Source organism: Brienomyrus brachyistius, unplaced genomic scaffold (assembly GCF_023856365.1).
Source record: "Brienomyrus brachyistius isolate T26 unplaced genomic scaffold, BBRACH_0.4 scaffold1368, whole genome shotgun sequence".
Classification (NCBI taxonomy): Eukaryota; Metazoa; Chordata; class Actinopteri; order Osteoglossiformes; family Mormyridae; genus Brienomyrus; species Brienomyrus brachyistius.
The window spans coordinates 1-17,366 of NW_026043642.1; the positions used below are offsets into that span (position 1 = coordinate 1).

General features: G+C 51.4%; 1 protein-coding gene across 1 annotated transcript in view; it reads left to right on the forward strand.

Moving 5' to 3' along the window:
* Positions 1–2,451: 2,451 nt before the first annotated feature.
* LOC125730517 (cAMP-dependent protein kinase type I-beta regulatory subunit-like) overlaps positions 2,452–17,366 on the forward strand; it is a gene marked incomplete at its 5' end in the record, with an annotated part of 28,697 nt that continues 13,782 nt past the window's right edge. Inside the window, 3 exons of the mRNA XM_049005806.1 lie at positions 2,452–2,544; positions 3,219–3,389; positions 6,820–6,911. Of these exons, the coding sequence (XP_048861763.1) occupies positions 2,452–2,544; positions 3,219–3,389; positions 6,820–6,911 (356 nt within the window). The remainder of the gene's footprint in view (positions 2,545–3,218; positions 3,390–6,819; positions 6,912–17,366) is intronic.

A 17,366-nucleotide genomic window follows, 5' to 3' on the forward strand; every position in this document is an offset into this window, starting at 1 on the left:
TGTGTGTGTGTGCACGCATGTTTGTGTGTGTGCATGTGCGTGTGTGTGTGTGTGCGCGCCTGTGTGCGTGTTGAAGGCAGGTGGCTTAGTACCGTGTTCTCGGTTACGGCTCCCAGTCCTTCCTCTCCGAGTTAAGCAGGAAGCACCTGCGGTCGCACCGGGGTAATATCCCATCATGCACTGCTTCACCCCAGCCCCTTGCCCTTCGTCTGCACTTTTCCCGATCCCTGCTCATGTCTGTCTCCGCTTTTCTCCCATCCCTCTTTCCTGGCTTTCTCAGCTCTGGTCATAAGAATCACAGCTTTAGGAATCCCAATAATCCCATTGACTGGTTTAATATGAAGTAAATACAGGGACCCTGTAGCACTTTACACTCTTCCGCTCTTCCGTCCTCCTGCCTCCAGGCTGACCCCCCTTGGTATTTCTGATCTGCCATCGTTAGTCAGTAAGAGTTGTGCAGTGAAATGCATGCACCAGAAAAGCACCAGGAGGTCCTGCAGTGACCCACGGGCTCTGCTGGGGGCACCGGCTGCGGGTTTGAGGGTTGCAGGAGCCTTTCGGGGTCACTTTGTGCATTTCATTCATAAAGATCGGCCCTTGCAGCACCCATCTCCGGCACGTCAGCCAGGCTGCTGCTCATCTTCCTGCAGTCGGTACTGCAGGTATAGTCCAGCAGAGCTCCTCTTGGGTACCTGGGGGTGTCATCACGAGGGCAGGCAGATGCGGACCCTCTGGAAGGTTCCATAAACCTGATGGATCACTCTGCTCCGTCAGGGAAAGTCCACCCTCCGATTCTGTCAACATCATTGATTATGGATTGAGGAACATCTCTCCTCTTTGTGCAACCCCACTTAACCTTTAACCTCTAGTAGCTCTTTGTCTGTGTTGTGGTTTCGCAGATATCAGTGTCCCCTTGTTGGAGTTCTGTGTCCCAGGGATAAGCTAGTGTCGCATTATAAAGCGGAGAGAGAGTTTGTGTGTGTTTTGTATCGGCGTGTGTGTGGAGGACATCTCGGCCTTTCCTGGGGATGTGTGCTCTTTGACCTTATAGCACACTCAGGCCCAGGCGCATAACAGGAATCGTTGAATCGTTGCGGGGACTCTAAGGCCCAAATGAGCCAAACACAGCAGTTGTACTTTACAGTTACTTCCTGGCTTTTAGTTAAAAACAGAAGGGAATGCTGTGGGGACGTGTCCACTCTGTTTTCCGGGACGCTTTTGCTGACGAGACGGCTACCGCCCAAGGCCAGGCCAGCAGTTATGGGCTCGCTGCACCGTGACAGACGTTCAAGGTGACTTCCACTACCTGCCGTTGAAGGGGGGGGTGGCGGTTGTACCGTCCTTCTGCAGGGGGTTTAACCCGATAGGCTGTCAGTTACACACCCCGCCCTGTGGATGGTGACAGTGGGGAAAGCACAGGCGCGGTGAGCGTATGGTGACGGTGTGGGATCCGAAGGTGACGTGGCGAGGAGCCCGTTAATTAAACAAGGTCCGCAGGCGACTCTCTCTATGGGGCTGCCTGTCACGGTGCTCAGCTTAGCTGCTGTTAGCATTGCGTCGTCGTGCAGTTTGCCCGTCTTACTTCCCTGACAGTGTCGCCGCTGCACGTGCGTCTTCCGTGCGTGTGCACGCTCCATGCAATTTCCTCATGACTTTGCACTCCAGCGGAGAAATGTAACGATGCCCGTTGTCATGGCAACCAAGGAAGCAACCGCGTGTGTTTGTGCGCAATCAGAGTGAGAGAGTGTGTGGGGGGGGGGAGAGAGAGGGAGAGCCGGAGAGAGGGACTGGTGCAGGAACGCGGTGAGGGAAGCGGGATCTTCCCGTGCTCTTCCTTCATCCTTTATTCCTTCATCCTTTATTCATTCATCCTTCTCCCGTCAGAGTTTCTGTCAGCAGAGCGAGCGGGTGATCTCAGACGTCTGCACACGTGCGTTCTCACGCTCGGCTGCACGCACGGCGGCGCATACGCACACGTGCCCCCCTACGACGAGCTACATGCCCCGAGCTGCCAGGATGGCGGGCGGCCCGGCCGGTTCGTAGCTCGGACGGGGCGGCCCACCTCGGCAGGGAGTCACAGGGCCGGGCGAGCATGGTAAAGCTGTCGTCGATTCTGCCGCGGACTAGTGCAGCAGGCTTCACTCGGGAGGCGATGAGAGCGACGCCAGTCCGCGTCGCCGTTTTCGGGCCGCATGCGTGTGTCTGGTTGTGGCTGTACGGTTGGGTGTTAATTCTGTGTGGTGGGGTGCTGTGTGACTTGGTGAAGTTGGTGCAAAACGAGAAGCTCGGTGGCCTCCGGACGTGCCGTGTGTGACTTCTGTGCCAGGGGTGTATTACAGGCAGGGAGTCGTCGTATGCAGGCAGCGAGTCGTCATTTTCAGGCAGCGCAGCCTCCATGGCAGAGCACCTGCCCCAAGGGGGGGGGGGCTGGGAGGTGCAGCTGGCTGAAAGGCAGGGAAGGGCGATCGAACGGGCGGTGTTGCTGAGGCAGTGATTCGGGCTGCGCCAGCTGTACCCCCCCCTGCCGCTGACGCTGTCGGCCTGGTGAGCGCGGTCACATGCTTTTGTGTCACATGCAAATGGGAAAGTGGCTAAACTAGAAACGTTAAGACTCATAAGCAGCACTTTTATAGCTTGTTCGCACTAATTAGCTTTGTGTACTCAGTTGCCTGTTTAAGCTTCACCTGAGGGTTTATTATTTTTTTTTAACTCTCAGCATTTTATTGTAATGCATGTTGGTGTAACGTTCCACAGTACTGTCCACCTTTTCACCCTCATAATGGAATCTGTGATTGGCTGCGGCTCCATCCTGGGCTGTTCCCCGCCTCGCATCTGTTGTTTCCGGGATGGGCTCTAGACCCCAGTGACCCTGTATAGCACAAGTGGTATAAAAGCGGAATGAATGACTGAACAATTGCTTAATTATGCAGCCCGTTTCATTTTAAATCTGTCGGATTGGTAGAGTTTATTACGGTGGAATATCAAACACATGGCAAAGTGCTTGGGTCCCAGCCCAGACTGCACCGCCAAAGCCTGCAACCAGCCAAATGATCCGTTCAAGAAGAGATTCTGTTTATTTCATGTATGTACTGAAGATTCCGATGTTTACCATGGTATTACCGCTCACCACAGGGCTCAGAAGCTCCTTATATATTTGTTTTTCACATAGTGGCATGTGTCTACTTCTGCTTTAATGTTTTTTTTTATTCCCATCACAGGAAGAATGCAAACAGATCCTGGCGCGCCAGAAGTCCAACTCGCAGTCAGACTCCCACGACGACGAGGTGTCCCCGCCCCCCCCGAACCCAGTGGTAAAAGCCAGGCGCCGGCGTGGTGGAGTTAGCGCCGAGGTTTATACAGAGGAGGATGCTGTCAGCTACGTCAGAAAGGTAGGCCGGGCCAGGCACAAGCCAGACGAACGCCGTCATTTCAGTCGCTAAATGGACCCGGAGCAGAGCCTTGAGGAACCCCTCAATTGAAGAGAAAATGCCCAAATCACAGTCTATTTTTTCGTTCATTTTGAGATGAAACCACCAATGTCAGGCTTCCTTCTCATATGTTACGGTGTCAGGAACCAAAACTCGTTCAGTCCTCATGTAATGCAATGAAGAACTTTAGATAAAATTTGCCCAAAAAGTTCACAGAAATGGTACTTTCTTACAAACGGAGTGTTTCTCCCCAGAAGTGGGGAGAAAAAGTCACTGCTTCTGATGGTCCGAATATTGCTCTGCTCACATGCTCTCGAACCCTCTGGGGTCGAGTGCATCGTCGGCGATGCAGCGTACTTTTTGCGTCTATTTCGGTTTGAATCTCGCTGAAATCCTAATGTAGAATCATGAAAAAAACGCAGACTAAATCCGTAATCTGTCTTCTTTTCGAAACGTCAATTGTCGGAAGTATTACAGTTTTTAAGATTAGGTTAAATTAGCAAAAAAGTAAACCATGTCACCTTTCTTTGTTTCACCTGCATCGGGGCGTGTAGTGCCGCCCTCACCTGAAGATCGCTATTCGCATTCTAAATAGCCGCATTTCCGCAAATTCAAATTGCATTCGCATGGTAATTTGCTGAACAACGCAACGATGAAACACGAACCAGATACATCCCCATCAGCGCCATAAAAGGGGGAGGGATGTGGCCAGGTGTCAATGGCTCATTCATACACATGAAAGTCTATCGTATTTTGTTACTGAAGTGTCTCCTTGTTTTTTTGTACTTTTATTGGTTTTTACTGACTTTATTTGTTAATGACAGTGATAATGGTTATTACTTAATACTGCTGTTGACTACTGTTCACTTGACATGGTTGGCATAAAATATTTTAGGACACTATTTGGTTCAGAATCTTTTTTTTCTTCATTTCCCTCCTCTAACACTAGGTGCGTCTTATGGTCCGAAAAATACGGTAACAGGAAAACAGTTTTTAAGTTTGGGAACGAGGTGTCAAACCTTCCAGGATCCTCAGAGTTTCCTCATTTTGGAGTAAAATGCCTTAAATGTAATACGAGTACAGATGGGAACCCAGAGCAGGACAGTGAATCCATCTTTTGAGTTGTTATTCCTCAAGCACTGGGTTTGTTCTGCGGGTTGTGGTCGCGCTCATTAAAACGTGATTAATATGACACTGGCCTAATTAGTTTATAATGAGCCATGGATACCCAAATTGCAGTGCGGTAACTGCAGATGAAAGATGACGTGGAGGCTGACTTCCACTTCTCTTCTCACACACACACACACACATACACACACACACAGGTTAATCTTTGTGAGGACTCTCCATTGATATCTATAGGGAAAACTCTAATACCAGCACGATGACCCTACCCCCTACTCAGTCCTAACCTTAACCATAAGTAGCCATGCAAAATACGAGACTTTTGGCATGTTTACTTTTTTAATTAAATTTTTTTAATTAAATTTTTTTAATTTTTAAAATTTTTTAAATGCCTTCAGATGCCAGTTCCATTCGTTTCTTTATTCCTTCAAGCCTCTGCATTAATTTGAATATTAATTGAATATCGGCGGCGTCACTAAGAGCTGCATTGCTGATTCAGGGCTGCGGATTGTCACTCTGTCTGTGGTCTGTGTAGAAATCGGTTCCAGTCTCCTCTTCAGTGCAGCTGCGAAGTCAGTGCCTGGCTTCCCAGCTTCTCACGATTGGCTTGGGAGATGTTTACCATTGCAGCGGCGCAACATTTTCTGTCAGTTGGGTTGTGATGGGGGCTGCATGTTTAATCAGTCGCCCCCCCCCACCCAACCCAAGCCCAGCGGCCCAGCCTGCAGAGGTCAGCGGTACAGCACTGCAGTGATCTGAAGGTGGTATGCTTACTTCATGGGACTGGCACTGGGGTGTGTTGCCACATCTTTCCGTCACATATCGCCGGATTCTGACAGCCTGCATCACAGGCTATGCTTCCGGTCTTTCCCCTTTTTTCGTACCATGTGGCTCCCCGTATATAGTGCATGTATACTGGCTGCATAAAGGTGACCTCAGGTTCTGATGACCCAGAAGATTCTTTTCAGGGCTTATTCGCGAGCAGGTGATTTTCCCGGCTGGATGGGGGCTCCTATCCAATACCCTTATTGCAGCTTATGCATAATGGAGCCATATACATGCACACACGCACACGCCCGCATACACACACACGCACGCACATGCGCGCTAAGCATGCAGGGTTTAGAGAGCAGGCTCCCACCACAGGCCCTTCTCTGATATATAAATATCCATATTTCTGTGCACACTCCGGGCTTCTTCGTGGTGAGACATCTGTTGCTGCAACTTAATTAAAGCCTGACTGCACTCTGCTGTCGTTCTGAACAACACCACCCTCCCCCATCTTTTCATTCAGCCCCCCCTCAGAATGTCGCTCTTAATATCCTAATATGCAGGCTGGGCCGGACCTCTGTAGTTGCGTCCTGGTGGAGGGGTTTGCAGTGTGTTTAATCCACCTCCCAGTATTGAAATCCTCCATATGAGTGGGTGGGGGGAGCAGATCGGCTGATTGCATGCAAAGCTGCTCACCACAGTGACAGATTGTCTCAGAACTCCGTGTTTCCTGTGAGCCGCCACTTATACTCAGTACATACAGCCGTCACATTCTTGGTACATGCAGCCATCAGATACTCGGTACATGCAGTCGTCACATACTCAGTACATACAGCCGTCACATTCTTGGTACATGCAGCCATCAGATACTCGGTACATGCAGTCGTCACATACTCAGTACATACAGCTGTCACATTCTGAGTACATACAACGTTCGGTACATACAGCCATCACGTGCTCGTTACATACAGCCGTTGGTACATATAGCCGTCGGTACATACAGCCGTCGGTCCATACAGCCGTCACACACTCAGTACACACAGCTGTCACATGCTGAGTACATACAACGTTCGGTACATACAGCCATCGGTATATACAGCTGTCACATGCTGGGTACATACAGTCGTCACATGCTGGGTACATACAGCCATCACTAACGCTTGGTACATAAACCCATATACACCCATATACAGCCGTCACATGCTAAGTACATACAGCCATCACATGCTTGGTACATAAAGCATTCACACAGGCTTGGTACATACTGCCATCACATGCTCACAAAGCATGCAGCTCCACAGGTAGAGGGGCCACTGCTACTCCCAGTGTGTGTGTGTGTGTGTGTGTGTGTGTGTGTGTGGATTAGGTTTATAATACATTGTGTTTTGCTAATAGAATGGAGAGTCCCCACAAAGATATAATTACAAACCTGTGTGTGTATGTAAGGTAGAGCCCTTGTGGTCCTCAGAAGCCCCCATTACCTTCCTATCTGCAGGTGATCCCCAAGGACTACAAGACCATGACGGCTCTGGCCAAGGCCATATCCAAGAACGTGCTCTTCGCTCATCTCGACGACAACGAGAGGAGGTAGGCCGTTAACTCCGCCCACAGGGTCTCCGCGGCTCTTTCCGGAAAAGGTGAATAACAGCTGCTTGCAGTCCTGAGGCATCTTCTGGAAAGGAGTCTCCTTTCTCAAGGAATGTGGGAGTCTGTGTGGGCTTTTGACTTTAAGACCCATCGTCCATACTTATGGTCAGGGCGGTAAAGGGGTGGGGTGGGGTGCTCACAGATGGGCAGGGAGGGGGCACTGTTGTGAAAACACTGTCGCCAATTTCCCTGGTAACTGGGGTGGCAGAGACAGATGAGCATGCAGTCTGATAATGTGAAGTGGCTGTAGCGCGGCTGTCTGGGGGATTTGCGTGGCGCGGAATGCAGCGATTCAGTTCGCTTTTTATTATTTGAGGGACTGATGAGTGTCAGGGATGTTGCCATGGCGAAACAGCAATGCAGACCCCCGTCCCCCGCTCGGCACTGGCTGAACCACCGTGCCAGGCTGTGGGAAACACTGCTCAGGTGTGTCCATCTGCAGAGGAGTCCAGTTTCACTGCTGAGGAGAATCCATTTGTGCAGCTGAGCACAGCATTGAGGGAAAAGCCAGGAGCCGCCCAGAGTGGGGGGGGGGGCAAGGGGGGGCGGAGGGGTCATGTGGAAGCTTCCCAGAAAAAAAGCAATTTTTTTCCCATCCTTTCGTCGGCTGACAATTTACCGCACGGGTTGGATTGCGAGGCGCTGCCCCCGCCGGCAGATTACAGTGGCGGATTTCATCACCGTGGCGAAATGGAGCACCTTGCCTCCTTGGTAAGGGCAGGTGCCAGCCGATGGGGCTTCCTGAGTGGGGCAGAGCGTGGCAAACCTGCACCACGACTCCATGTGGGTGTAAAACACAAAACTACAAACACAGGAGTTGCGGTAAATTGGTACTTCCTGGGCATCGACCTGCATCTCGCCAGACGGGGACAGGTGGCACCCCCGTGTGACCCCCGTAGAGGGCGGCAGGAGATGTGGCTTAAACTTTGTGCAGATGTGAGCCTGTACTTTGCTGAGGATGGCTCCCATCCAGGACAGCTGCCGTATTGCGTCTCCGGTGGGCCCTGGGCTGCTCCTCCTGCTGTTTTGCCCTGGCAGTATCGATGGCTGCCCGTGCCCTGTGATATCTAATATTCTTGCCCTAATGCCTCTGACTATTACCCCAGGAGTCCGGGGGCTTTATTTCATCCACAGAAATGCTTCCGTCGAGTTTTCTGGCGGCCGCCGCTTGAGTGATGTGGGAGTGGACCGGCGGCACGTTCTGTACTCGCGAAGCAGAGTTAAGTGCAGCTTAAACACGGACCGGACTGCGCGGGTCGGTTGGCAACAGCATGTTAGAGTCGGCCTCCTGTGATTGGACGGCCTCCCGTCCAGGGGGGCGTGAAATGGCGGTGGCCGAGGAGTCGTGATTGGCTGGCGCGTCGCCGGGATGGGTCCATCCGTCGCTGTGAGTCAGCGCCCTGGCAGGCCGTGCCGTGTGAAGGAAACATCACGAATCATTACTCACTCAGCGGTTATGTAAGCTGAACAGCTCAAATTTGTTCTCCCCATTATCGCTGTATTAAATTCTCATCCCTGTAACGACTGCTGGAAAGGCAATAAGGTCGCTCTTTGTGCCGCTGTAGTGGGGGGGTGATGGGTAGGGTACCTCATTTTTAATTTTTATCCCTGCAGTGATGTCCCTCATGGAGTCCATCTCAGCTTCGGCAGCCCTGAGGGCTCCATCGCTCAGTGTTTACATCTGGCAGTGCATGGTTCCCACTTACAGGAAGACAGTATGGTCAGAGAGGTTCTGACGGCAGATGCCTGGATATGACACTGCCAAGTGCTTGCTGTCGTTACTTTGATTCATGTGGTTGGTTCACGTTATCTGAGTCTTATTAGTGTTTGAGTGTCAGAATGGGTTGCAGGGTTGACGTCATGCTTGTAAAGACAAGCCGCCATTTTGAAGCCCACGGCGGCCCGCGGGTAGCACTGTAACCTGACCCACCGAGGTGGCACCGAGACGTGCTTCTCATTCCTGCATCTTCATTGGTTGGTGCTTTGCCCTCACTAAAGGGCCATTTGGCAGGATGCCTGCAAACACCTTATCCACTGGGACAAGGGGGCCTTGTTGCCTCTGGACTCATAAGGCCCCCGCCCTCACGCCCCCCCTGCCCCAAGAGCCTGCTCATTCTTTCTGCCTCTTGTCCTATAAGGATGACTCTGGGGTGGTTTCTATGACAACTGGTCTAAGCAAAGTGCACAGGCTGAGAGTGTGAGGCAGACAGGTGGGTACTGCAGCGTTTGACCCGCATCTCACTGCTGGGCTTAACTCTGTTCACCGTGCCATTGTGTCATCATGTTCTGCTCTCCAGTGGTCGCAGTTGTAAGCTTCAAACGATAGCAGTTACAACCACAGAAACCAGTTAGCACCTCTGTCTCCTGTGAAAGGATATTAGCTGAATGTCAGTTGGTGCTCATTGCATTATTTTACTACAGTTGATTCACTAATTGGATGTCTTTGGGCAGGAGACGTTTGTGGTTTCTCGCACACGGTCTGAAGGTGTCTAATGTATTCTTTGATGTGTCTGCGCTATACTGCTGTAACCCTCTCACTGCAACAATGCTATTACCTTCTCACTGCCATAGTGCTGTAACCCTCTCTCTCTCACTGCTGTAACCCTGTTAAGTATTGTCATAGTACTGTAACTCTCTCTCTGTCTCACTGCCATAGTTCTGTAACCCTCTCACTGCCATAGTACTGTAACCCTCTCCCTGTCTCACTGCCATAGTGCTGTATCTGTCTCACTGTCATAGTGCTGTAACCCTCTCCCTGTCTCACTGCCATAGTGCTGTATCTGTCTCACTGTCATAGTGCTGTAACCCTCTCCCTGTCTCACTGCCATAGTGCTGTATCTGTCTCACTGTCATAGTGCTGTAACCCTCTCCCTGTCTCACTGCCATAGTACTGTATCTGTCTCACTGTCATAGTGCTGTAACCCTCTCCCTGTCTCACTGCCATAGTACTGTATCTGTCTCACTGTCATAGTGCTGTAACCCTCTCCCTGTCTCACTGCCAGTGCTGTATCTGTCTCACTGTCATAGTGCTGTAACCCTCTCCCTGTCTCACTGCCATAGTGCTGTATCTGTCTCACTGTCATAGTGCTGTAACCCTCTCCCTGTCTCACTGCCATAGTGCTGTATCTGTCGCACTGTCATAGTACTGTAACCCTCTCCCTGTCTCACTGCCATAGTGCTGTATCTGTCGCACTGTCATAGTACTGTAACCCTCTCCCTGTCTCACTGCCATAGTGCTGTGTCTGTCTCACTGTCATAGTGCTGTAACCCTCTCCCTGTCTCACTGCCATAGTGCTGTATCTGTCTCACTGTCATAGTGCTGTAACCCTCTCCCTGTCTCACTGCCATAGTGCTGTATCTGTCGCACTGTCATAGTACTGTAACCCTCTCCCTGTCTCACTGCCATAGTGCTGTATCTGTCGCACTGTCATAGTACTGTAACCCTCTCCCTGTCTCACTGCCATAGTGCTGTGTCTGTCTCACTGTCATAGTGCTGTAACCCTCTCCCTGTCTCACTGCCATAGTGCTGTGTCTGTCTCACTGTCATAGTGCTGTAACGCTCTCTTTGTCTCACTGCCATAATTCCTACTCAGTCCCTTTGCTGTAATCCTCTCTCTGTCTCACATCTCTGTCACTGCAGTAATCAACCCCTGTCTGTCAGCCATAATTTTCTTTAAGTCACAGGAAGGTAATCCTCTTCCTGTCTTACTGCCATAATCCTCCCTGTCTCATTATTGCAATCCTGTCCTTGTCTCATTGTGGTAATGGTCTCCCTTTCTCTCTGCTGTAATTCTCTCACTCTGCTTGCTATAATCCTTTTCCTGTGTCACAGCTGTTATCCTCCTCGTCTCAGTGTTGTAATACTCTCGCTGTCTCACAACCGTAATCTTGTTCCTGTCTCACTACTGTTATCCTCCCTTTCTCATTGTCATATTCCTCTCACTGCATCACTGCTGTAATCCTCTCCCTGTCTCACTACCCTGTCAACTGTTGTAATATTTTCCCTGTCTCACTCTTGTAATCCTCTCCCTGTTGCACTACCATAATCGCCTCACTGTCTTACTGCCATAAATCTTTTCATCACCATAGTGCAGTTATCTACTCCCTCTGTAATGCTGCTGTAATCCTCGCTAAATACTGTAATCCTCTCACTGTCACACTGCCCCAGTCATCTTACTGTCTCAGTGTCATAAATATTTATGATGACCCCCCCCCATAGTGCTGTAATCCTCTCCCCGTCTCACTGCCGTAATCCTCCCTGTCTCACTGCTATAATCCTCTCCCCGTCTCACTGTCGTAATCCTCTCCCAGTCTCACTGCCGTAATCCTCTCCCTGTCTCACTGCCGTAATCCTCTCCCAGTCTCACTGCCGTAATCCTCTCCCAGTCTCACTGCCGTAATCCTCTCCCAGTCTCACTGCCGTAATCCTCTCTCTATAATGATCTCCCTGTCTTACTACCACAGTTCCCTTACAGCCCTACTGCCGTAACCCTATCTGCTGCATGATCGTAATGGCCTCCTTCCCATACAGACTTTTGCTGTGTGGTCTCACCTGTACCCGGTAGGTGCACGCAGACACACGTGCATGCATAAATACACACCTGAGGCATAGGTGTGATTGTGCAGGTAGGTCTTTGATAGAAACTCTTCATGGCTGCTTGTTTTGCCCCCTCGTGGTCTCTTATCTTCACACGGAGCCATTAGCGGGTCATCCCAATTGTTCTTCCAGTTTCTTTGCCTTTGTTGCTTTTAAAAACGGCTGCACTTGTGATAAGATTAAACAAGGGGGCAGATAATCCCAAAGTGGCTGCAGCTGTGAGGTATCGCGGGGTTGAGGGCGCGGGAGCTATGGAGGTCCTCATTGAGGGCCAGGTGGGCCCAGCTGTGCCCAGATGTACTTGATTTCGTGGTCTATCCCACCTTGATCTCCTTGCTGAAGGTGGCCAGCACAATGCTCACCAAAAAAGGAAAAGGAGTCCGATAAACTCGCTATCAGAAGTTCACACGGTGGCATGTTTGTTTTGCTGCAGTCGCTTTTTTTAAAAACCTCACTTCCTGCTGTCCTGATACGGTACACCTGAGCCGTTGCATAAGCGATACTGTGTCCATTATATCGCATTACATCACCCAGGCTGTGGTCCAGCCGCCCAGGGTTACGCTGATAACGGCCTTACTGCAGCTCTTACATCCACCGCTGTCCTGCACTGGCGGCTTTGTCCCACTTGGGGGCTCTGCCTCAGCTTCCGCATTCCGGCATTGAAAGATGGTGGGAAATTTCGGGAAGATGAGGATGGCATTGGGGAGGGACTCTGAATAAGGTCAGAGGGATACGAACCAGTTGATGGGGGGGGCGGTGGGGGGGTCCTTGTCGCTTTCTTTGATTTAAGCTGGAATAGGATGTGAAGTCGGAGGATGAGTTGTCATCACTCCTTAATATTGTGGTTTATCATGCCGTGTGTGTGTGTGTGTGTGTGTTGGGGGTGGGGGCACTGGGGGGTTTGTGAGTGCGGCTGCCAGAACCATCTGTTCCGGCTTCTTCCCGCTTTTCTCAGTCCAGGCCAAGGAGTCGTGTTTTTTTCCCCTCTCATTTCTCCCATGATGCCGCATGGCACCCGGTGCCCCCCGGTGGCGGAAGCAGTCTGTGGAAAAAGGGGGGGGGAGCTTTTCTCACAGTCCGCCGTTACGGGATGAGTCACACGCGAGGCCCCAGGAGTCATGACTCATTTCTGGCAAACCGGCGTCCGTCCCATTAATGTCACGCCGAGGACAACAATAGCTACGTTTGATACCCCCTACACATCCGAGTATGTGTGGAATTTTTGGGACAAAGCTGGAAGTTTTAATCCTCCAATTAAGGGCACAAATTGAGGAGCTGATGAAGCCCAGGGGAGTGTGGGAAGCCTCCTGACCTCTGACCCCGGTCACCTCTGACCCTGTCACCTCTGGCCTTCACTGATGGACAGTGGACATCTTGCTTACGCGGTCCTAGCTTTTAGAATTCAGAGATCACTTGTCATTGTCGACACACTACAGCACACAGTGCACATCAATGCATTTAACCCATATGTGACGATGTGACATAGCAGGGGGTTAGGGTTAGGGCTAATTCAGCCCCCGGGGAGGGAGCAGTGCTTGGGGGCTGTACCTTGCTCAGGGTACCTCAGTGGTGCCTTGCTGGTGGGGGATTTGAACCTGCAATCTTTCGATTACAAGTGCGCTTCCCTAACCATTAAGCCACCACTGCCACATTTAACGTGTGTGGTGGAGGTGTCGTCTGATGATAACAGACTTGTGGTGGATGTGAATTCAGGTTCTGTTTCGGATGGGCTCGGGTCAGAACTTTCGAAGTTTACCGGGATGCTCACTGCTGTGCAACCTGCCGCGGGTCGAGGTTCCTGCCACCCGTGCAGACGGTATCACCTGACACACGTGTTCCGTTGCAGGCAAACCCATTCGTACCCTGTCTGCCTCCTGTTCTGTAAACACGTCCAGTACCCAGGAAACTTCTTTGGAAATTTCCAGGTAAACGTACACAAAAAGATCATTGATGGGCAGACAACAGGTGGTGCCTGTCTGCATGCGATAATGTTGCATATGACCTTTGGGTGGCGCTGTTTTTCAGAAAACAGATTAAGGAGATTTGGGGATTAAAGGTGCAGCTAATTTGGCCCGGCGCGCTCCCCTCTGTGCTGTCAGCTTCGTGCTGCATGCTGGGCTCTCTGTAACTCCACCTCTTCTTTCATTTTTCCCTCCTATTTTGCTTTCTTCTTTAGCAGTGGTTTATAATCCCCCTTTTTACCAAATTCCACAGTGCAACCAATGTTTTTTTTTAACCCCCTATTAAAAGTGTCTGTGTAAATCCGGACCTTAAGCTTGAAGGACACCCCCCCCTCCCCCCCCCCCCCCAAAGCCCCAGCCCGGCAGGATGGGCCCAAGCCAAACAGCCATGGTGTCTTGGCACTCTGCATCTTACGGTGTCAGCAGCAGAGGCCGGTGTTTCTGGGCTCTTCTGCCAGCATCTCCTGCAGGTGTCAGCTAAAGGGGGGCTGGTAACTGGGGTCTCAGCCGTAACAAGGACGTGTGGTTAATGAATGGTGTCGAGAAGCCCGGGGAGCGTATGTGTGTCTGTGTGTGTGTGTGTGTGTGTGTGTGTGTGTGTGTGTGTGTGTGTGTGTGTGTGTCCGTGTCCATGTGTGTCTGTGTGTGTGTGTGTGTGTGTGTGTGTGTGTGTGTGTCTGTGTCCGTGTCCATGTGTGTCTGTGTACATGTACGTGTACATGTGTGTTCGTGTATGTATATGTGTATGGGATCAGATATACGTTACATTGTGGGGACCAACAAACCTGTTATTTTGTCGTTTTCCCATCAGGGGAAATTTGATTTAATAAACATCTGTCACTGCAATCAAAAAACAAAAAATGCTAAAAGTCTTATATTTAGTTTGGTTACTTATGGGTAAGGCTGAGTAGGGGTTTAGGTGTCGTTACTGGGATTAGGGTTTTGCCTATAGAAATGAATAGATGGTCCCCACAAAGATATGAGTGCAAGTCTGTGTGTGTGTGTGTGAGAGTGTGTTTGTGTGTGTGTGTGTGTGTGTGTGTGTGTGTGTGTGTGTGGGCCGTGTCACTGTGCTCTGACCCTGTGTTTTCATGCTTTCCATGGCCCGGTCAAGCCCAGTAACACGGCCGCCATTCACATTAACGTCCTGCATTAGGTGGTAGAGTCAGTATACGGTCATGTGACCTTATCGCCTAGTCAGTGTGGTAATCACTATGGAAACAGAAGCTGGCATAAAATTCGAGCCCAGTCTACAGTGCACATAGATGATCCGTTTGAGCCAAAAACTACATGTACGACCCGGTAAATGAGTAAAGTTGACAGCCGAGAGCTATTTGGATCCTGCACACACGCACACGCACACGCCCATAAACAGACACACGCTGCTGACTTGGTGATACAGGCTCTTTAATTAGTGTGCAGACCCCGCCGGTCACGTGACGGCACACTCCGCTCTGCTGGCTGGGGCTAGCAGGATGGGGGGGTCGGGGTGTGACGGTGAAGGTTTGGGCTGTGTGCCCGTAGAAGAGCAAAGGTTTCCCGCTACAGAGCTGGTGCTGTTGTGTAAACAGCCGTCACTGTCAGCACCTCAACAAAGGGAGGACTGTGCTGGGAGGGGGAGTGTGTGTGTGTCTGTGTATCTATGTGTGTATATGTATATCAATGTTTGCATATCTGTGTGTGTGTTAATGTATGTTTGTGTCTATGTTTGAATATCTAGGTGTGTGTGTCTCAATATGTGTATATCTATGTGAATGTGTGTATATCTATGTGAATGTGTGTATATCTGCGTGCTCTCCTACCTGCCTGCCAGCCCTCTCTGTCTGTACAGGTAAAAGTGAGGCACGTCCCCCTCAGACATGTCAGAGTGGCTCAGTCCTGTTGATGCTTGACTCATCCTGAGCTCTTCTCTCCCTAAGTGGCTGAAGAATCCTCTTCTGTATTCTCCCCCTTTCCTGCCTCGGGGCAGCACTCCTCCTGGTAGCCAAGCAGGCCGGGAGCGGCCCAGGAGCCTCTGTGTGTGTGTGTGTGTGTGTGTGTGTGTGTGTGGGGGGGGGCATCACAGAAGGTCAGTAATGCAGAGTGCTAGCTGAACTGGGTCACCCTGGGCCACCCTGGGCCAAACTAGGCCACTGTGGGTCTTAATGGGGCACACCAGGCTATTCTAGACCACTCCAGGCCATACTGGTCCACATTCATCTATACTGGGCCATATTGGGCCATCCAAGGTCACACTGGGCCACTGGCTGACCGCTGTGACAGCTCATCCCTTTTCAGGTTCCTTAACAGCTGTTGTTTTGAGCGTTTCCTTTTTTATCGGTTCCTTACTCACTGTAGACAGATTGTTTGGGGCTTTCATAATCTAGAGCAGTTCACAGGTTGGACATTAAAGTGACTCAGCATTTTAACTTGCAGCCTCTCTGAAGCAGCAAATGCGGCAGCGCAGCCCCATCGTGACGAACACTGGAGCCGCACCATGAGCGGCCTGACCTTCCCGCTTCGGCGTACTGCGCCATCACACGCTCACCGCACGAGCGCGCAAATGGCGCTTAATCGTGTGAGAGAGCCTGCGCCGTTAGCTGATGAGAATCCAGCAGGCTAAACAGGCCAGCCCTCGCAGTAAAATCTTTTTTTTTAAGTCGTATTTTCCGTGTCCTGCCGTCGGTATTGGGGGGGGCTGGTTTTATTACTTTATTTGTTTGTCTGCTGTTTTGCATCCAGAGTGACACCCGGAGCCGTCACAGATAACGCGCTCCAGGGCACAGGGGCGAGGAAATCAGTGTGAAAGTCTCACTCTGTTAAGAGGAACCAGAGCTTTTTATTCTTCCTTAGGGAATTGTGGGTAATCGCAGCGTGTCTAAGAGTCGGAGATTATACCGTCTGCCCAGTAACCTGGAGACGATCCATTCACACGGCCCGGCAGGACGGTTCATGCCAGGGACAGTCCCAGAGCTTCCTGGAGCCCTCCAAGCCTGTCCTCCCCGTGGACCAGACTCCCCCCGCTCTGTCTGCCCTCTGACTTCGCCTGTGTTTCCGAGACGTGGCGCCGGCCAGCCAAGGTCAGGCATATCGGGGCCGTCATGAAGTGCCAAATGCCGCTGTGTTTTCATCTGCGATGCGGAACCTTCGCTTGGCGGCCTTTCATGGGCGTCTGGAAGTGGAGGGCTGGGTGGGGAAATGGCTCAGACACCGTGGGCACAGGCTCCCCCAGATCACTCTTACAATAACCTGGACCGAAAGTGTTGTCACTACGCGGGACGAGCTGGCGGTTCGTGGCCATAGTCACAGTACTGGGCGCGGTCATGGTCACGGTCATGGTCGCGGTCATGGTCGCGGGCACGGTCATTGTGCTGGTCACGCCCTCATGGCTGGTGGGGCTCTGCTTTAAAGCCCTTCGCTTTTACTACACCTCATAAAAGGCCATAAATATCTGCGTCTCGCCGGGTCGACCTGCCCGGATCGCTTTCGAGTGTTTACCTGTGACGCGGTTTCTCATCGCATGGCGACAGCTCTCGTCCCTTATTGGCTGTTGCTGTGCCCTCTGACCCCGCCTGTGTAAAGGCGTGTCCATGAATGTACCAGCATGTTCTGGCTCCGCATGACGGGTGTGAGCCTGGCTGATTCGCTGAGAGGGCTCGTGCCCACTGCCCCCCCAAGCACGGGCACTCCATACACCCTCGGTGGTCCGCGGCTTGCCGGATCCCGACATCCTCTCAGCAGGTGTTAGCGACCTCCCCAGTCCCCAGCTGCCCCTATCAGAGACCCCCCACGAGCCCCCATCCCGGGCTAGGAGGCCGTTATCCCCCCTATAAGCCACCAGGTGTGTGGATTAAAAGC